We start from the raw sequence: 5721 nt of genomic DNA on the forward strand, positions 1-5721 counted from the left end.
AGTCTTTCTAGTTCCATTCAACAAACAACTTGCATTTTTCTTTATCCATATAGCACGAGGATGGGCAAGTTAATATTAATACTATTGAATTTTGCTCCTAACACCTGTTTCAGAAAAAAAAAAAAAGGAGCAAAATAACTGGATGAACAATACACACAGAAGGAGACTTTGGGCAGGTGTTCCAACCTGGAACACTACACTGAGTTTGTGAAATGCTTCAATTTAACCTGGTCTACAAATCTTGCATTATACACAAAAACACTTTAAAATGAAAGCACTTACGAATATACGATGATACATTTTTCTCCTTCTCATCAGCAAATGAAAATCCTAATTACCAAAGGGGCTTCAGGAAGTAAGCACAAGGGATACAGAAAGCCTCCAATAAGAAACATAGCACTTCCCCCCAAATAAGAAAATTACAGCCAAATAGTTTTTAAAATGTTTTTTCATTTGAACCTGACACTATCTTCAATGTCCTGATGGCAGCCTGAGGCCAGCTATCCCATTGCCCCAGACTTGCTCCTCATTCTAGTCCCCCATTCTCTTCGTTGTCAAACACCGCTGCCTCCCCACCCCGCAGTGTCCCCTTTCAAACATCTCCCTAGCAAACCCCGGTGCTGCCAGAAACATCAGCGTTCCTCTTCTGCTGCGGATCTCCTGGTTACCCGACCACTGAAAACTGCCCCTCCTCCAGCCTCGCCGGTCAGGGCCCGTCTCCCGTGCCCGCGGGACCGCACCCACGCATCCCACCCACTCCCCTGGCCGCCGCCCTCTCGGCCCTTCCCTGGGCTAACCGCAGCGCTCGGCGCTCGCCCCCCGACCCCGGACCCCCTTTTTTCACTGAGTCTCCACCCATCCCATCCCCCACTGCACCTGCGGCCCCCCCTTTCCTCCTCGCTTCCCCCGCATCACTGGGCCTCCCCGGCCGAGCCCACCGGCCCCCGCCAGCGCAGGCCAGCTCAGCCCAGGCCGGCCCGCTAGGCCCCGACACAGGCCCCGAGGGCTCTGCTGCCACTTCTCCTCACCGTGTCGACCCCAGAACCCGCGTCCCGGGCCCCCTCCGCTTCCTCACCGACCGCAGCCTCCAGCCCAGAGTCGGGGAGGCCCAGCGGCTCAATGGGCGCAGGCTGCAGCTGCCGCTCAGGGTCCAGGGGTGCCTGCTCCATGGCTCCAGTTCGGCGCGGCGAACACAGTGCGCCTGCGCCGCCGCGGCCCGCCCCGCCCCTCCGCCCATTCCTCCGCCAGAGCTCGGCCGGTCCCCGCGCCCTGCGAGCTGCGGTCGAGTAGACCTAGAGGCTCCGGGAGCAGGAGCTGGGAGTTGGGGGAAAGGCGGGTCTGTGGAGGAACTGGTCAGCTCCCAAGCCCGGAGACCCAGAAATCTGGGAGAACTGGTGGAGGGAAAGACGGAGAGAAAGGCAAGGGGAAGGTGAACACCAGAAGTAGGTATGGGGACTATTCAGGTTGATCATCTAAAAAAAATTTGAAACTCCAAAGAAATTGTAGACTCCCTCTGCGCCTCTGCTTTGCCTGCCATTATTGGTTCCATTTTCTCCCGGAAATATCAGAGCTGCATAAATTATTAACTTTCAGCCGGCTGAGTAACACATTCAGCAAAAAGTAACACTTGCAAGGTTTTCAGGGAAGGGAAGCATTGGCTGAAGCAGGGCTTGAGTTCTTTTGTAAATGTTTCATGAAACCCTGGAGATCTCTGATAATTTTCTACAAATAACTCTTGTTTAATTTTCTAAACCTGCTTCCTTGACAAGCTTTCACCATGGTAACCTGATGGGAAATGCTCGATGCCTGTAACAGGCTGTGGTACCTTGAAGTTTTTTCTATGTAAAGTCTGGTCTCAATTTTGCAAGGACAGAAATTGATCTTTCTGCCCACTTAGCTATTTCAAGCTGTGACGTACAATTTCCTCTTCCTGGAATGCTCTGTATGGTCAGGGAGCAAATTTCCATTCATCCCTAAAACTCAACTAACTCAGTTACCATCTCTAAGTGCTAATATCACTTTGTTCATAAATCTGTTATGACCTTTCTCATATAATTTTATAATTATTTATTTATATGTCCATCTTCCCCAGCTAGACTTTGAACTCTTTTATGGCAAGGACCCTATCTTTTTTTTCCCTTTCTCTCTACTAAACCTAGGACACTTACTCACTAACTGTTTAAAGGCTTTTTATCAGTTTATCAGGGATTATTCATGCCAGGCAAACTCTCAGAAACATTTTTAAATCAGAAAATTATTTTATTTTGTCACAGGAGAGATATGTTTCCAGGAACCGATCTGCATCCATTATCCTGTGCCCTTTTCCTGGTTTTGAGGTACACAGGAAACTAGATGTTAAAGCCATTAGGATAATTGCAGTGGGCAGGTGACTTGAGCGTCTCACCCTGCAGTGAGTGGGAATAAGGACTGGGGACTTTAAAAAGCAGTTACTGAGGGAGGCCCCAGTACTGTCAGCTGTTTCTAAAAAAAAGGAAAAAACTAAAACAAACCAAGTGGGCTGTTTCCTGTTCATTCACACCTCTTTTTTTGCAGGGGGAAAAAAAAATCTTTCAAGACTGCTTTTGATAGCTATTTTAAGTTGTTCAGCTGGATTTAACTTTGCCCCTCTATCTTCTTAAGAGGTAGACTTAAAGAAACCAAATTTAAAAAATCAAAAGAGTGCTTGAAGATTTTAAAATGAAGGTAAAAATGATCAGATGATTATTTCTCCCTATTTTGTATACATATAATACATCTTCATTGCGGGGAAATTGGAAAATACAATTACGTATATAAAAAAAAGCCATTCATACACTCAAAACACAAAGATAAGCACTGTTAACATTTATCATATATCCCTTCAAATATTATTATATATTTCATATGTACATATTTACTGTAATGCCTACTATGAGCCAGGTACTATGTTAAGTGTTTTCACAAATTAACTCATTTAATTCTCAAAATATTTCCATGACATATGTACCATTATCATCATCTCTGTTTTACAGATGAGGAACTTGAAACCTGGACATTTTAAGAGTGTGCTCGTGATCTAATAAGGTGCTGAGTAAGGATTTGAATCAGCAGAATACCTCCTGGGCTATGCTATTAATCTCTATGTCATGAACGGCAAAGAGGGTAATAGCTGGGAGGCTACACGTGCATGGGGGCATTGAGGCATGGGCAAAAGTAGCTTGAACAAATCCTTCGAGCTGGAGCTTTGCAGACTACTCTCAAAGAATGTCAAACATACAAAGATGATGCCTGTCTTCAGTTCTGTGAAGGGGTCTTATGGAAGAGGGGTCACATTCTGGAGGGCAGCATGAAGGCCAATGGGTAGAGAGTGCAGGCACACAGATACTGGCTCGTTGTCTACCAGTCAGGACTGTGCAGAAGAAGAATTGTTTGCCTCTTTTTGGCCCAGCTTGGCCTGAATAGTCTAGCCTGCCTGTTCATCTTAGTGGTAAAGGACTTGTGTTCTGAGATCCCATCAGGTTGACTTTTTTAACCCACTGGTGCTAGCACTTGAGTGGCATCCTCTCCTGCCTGAGACTACCAGTGCCCACCGCCGACAATAAAGGCAATAAGAACATATGCCAGTTGTCTACTGTGAAATAAACTACCCAAAACTTGATAGTGAAAAACAGCAACCATTTAATGTGCGCACAGACTCCGTAGGTCAGGAGTTGGGAAAGGGCATAGAGGATACAGCTTCTCTCTGCTCCATGGTGTCTGGGGCCTCAGCTGGAAGAGTCTAAGGCTGGGGTGACTTGACAGGTGGGAGCAGGAATCATATGAAGTTCCTTTACTCACATATGTGGGATGGATGCTATCTGTTGGTGAGAACCTCAGCCGGGCTGTCAATTAGACCACCTACATGAAGCCACTCCATGTGGCTGCCTGTGCTTCCTCACAGCATGGCGGCTGGCATCCCAACAGATCCATATGGAAGCTATATTGCCTTTTATGTTCTGGCCTCTAAAGTCACATGTGATGACTTCTAGTATAGTCACAAGCCCACCCAGATTCAAGGGAGGGAAACTAGACCCCCACAGGTGAAAATGTAAATGTCAAGGTAATTTTGTAGGAAGGCAATGTGGGATCGGAGATATTACTATGACCATCTTTGGAAAATACAGTCTCCCACAGAGCCTCATATTCAGGGTTCAGAACAGTTGAGGACACCAAGCTCCATCACAATGGAGCTTGCTAAGAAATGCAAACAGGCATCATCTTAGCCCTACTCCATTTCTAAAAGTCAATTCACCATGGAATCCTTTTCCTCCGAGATTCTTAAAGGACAAGTGTCCTTCAGGCCTACTTTTAAAAATGGTGATCCGAAGATTATTCATATAAGATACGACCTCAAAACGAATTATGTCCCATGTTCCTCCTCAGGACTTTCACACCAGCTCTTCCCTCTGCTTTGAATGCTGTTCCCTCAGATCTTCACAAAACTGTGTTTCTCTCCATTGAGGGCTCAATTCAAACATTACCTCTAGGGAGATCTTTCCAGATTACTCAGGAAAAAGTGCCTACTCTTTCCAGCATGTAATCTGTTGAAACTGCCCTTTATAAAATTAATAGAAAGCCACAGGGTGGGAACTGCGGTAGGGGTCTGAACTCTGCAAAGGTATAGGCATAGTTAAAAATATATGTATAACAGCCACTGTCCCCTAGTTTGCTTGCAAGAGTCACACAGCTGATGGTAATAGAGATTCTTAACTTTCCTAATTACTCCCATAGATAACATCAGCCTTGTGAAACCTAAGGCTAGTTTTTGAGATATCTTTCAGAGCCTGCATTCCAGTGGACGGGGGCTAACCCACCCAGACCAGTGGCCTATCCCAAGGATCAACTCAGCTAGTCTGGCAACCCCCACCTAGGAGCTGACTCAGCACAAGAAGACAAATTCTACACCCCTATGGTTCCACCCCAAACCCAGCCAAGCAGCAGACCAAATTGCCTAGCCCTTTGCCCACCAAACTATCTTTAAATAAAAACTCTTTCTCCCAAATTCTCAGGGAGACGATTTTGAGAACTTCCTCCCATCTCCTCGCATGATGGCTATGATGTTAAACTCTTTCTCTGCTGTAAATCCTGCCGTCTCAGTGTGTTGGCTTCCTCTTGAGCAGGGGCAATGAACCTGGCTAGGCTGTAACACTGGAATTACTCCACCCTAACATGCCCACTGTCTGAAATTGTCTTGTTTACTTGTTTATTTCCCCACCTCACTCTCTCTGCATCACAAGTCCCACTAGAGCACAGACCTTGTTGTTTCTGTTCCCTGGCACCTAACCTGGTGTCTGGCACATAGTGGACATCCACTAAATAGTCATTGAATGAATAAATGGAAAGCGGTGCCACATCAGAAATTTGCTTTTTTGTTTGCAGGGTTCTGGGAAAGGAGAATAAAGGACTTTTACATGTATCTCAATGAAACGTAAAATTCCTTCCTTCTCCTCTCCACTTCCTGAATCCTCTCCCAAATTTTCTCCTTTAAAAAATATATATATAATGTACAGAAGAATGCTGTGCATGATTTTTCAAAATTCTAGAAAAGGAAAATATAATGACTATGTCTTAAATTACCTCTCCAGAGAATTTCAAGTGGTTCAATATATTTCACTATAAATTCCCTCATATGGCATTCTTTTATCTTAATAAGTGTAGCTAAAAATGTATCATGAAAATATGTGTAATAAAATATAACATATT

The 5721-nt window shown here is 45.0% G+C and overlaps 1 protein-coding gene across 1 annotated transcript in view; it reads right to left on the reverse strand.

Annotated features, from left to right (window-relative positions):
- Positions 1–1205, reverse strand: part of SNX4 (sorting nexin 4) — a 108839-nt gene extending 107634 nt beyond the window's left edge. The window contains exon 1 of the mRNA XM_012639651.1: positions 1029–1205. Coding sequence (XP_012495105.1) covers positions 1029–1169 — 141 coding nt within the window. The 5' untranslated portion in view covers positions 1170–1205. The remainder of the gene's footprint in view (positions 1–1028) is intronic.
- Positions 1206–5721: the final 4516 nt, after the last annotated feature.

Source organism: Propithecus coquereli, unplaced genomic scaffold (assembly GCF_000956105.1).
Source record: "Propithecus coquereli isolate 6110/MARCELLA unplaced genomic scaffold, Pcoq_1.0 Scaffold10, whole genome shotgun sequence".
NCBI classification, from domain to species: domain Eukaryota; kingdom Metazoa; phylum Chordata; class Mammalia; order Primates; family Indriidae; genus Propithecus; species Propithecus coquereli.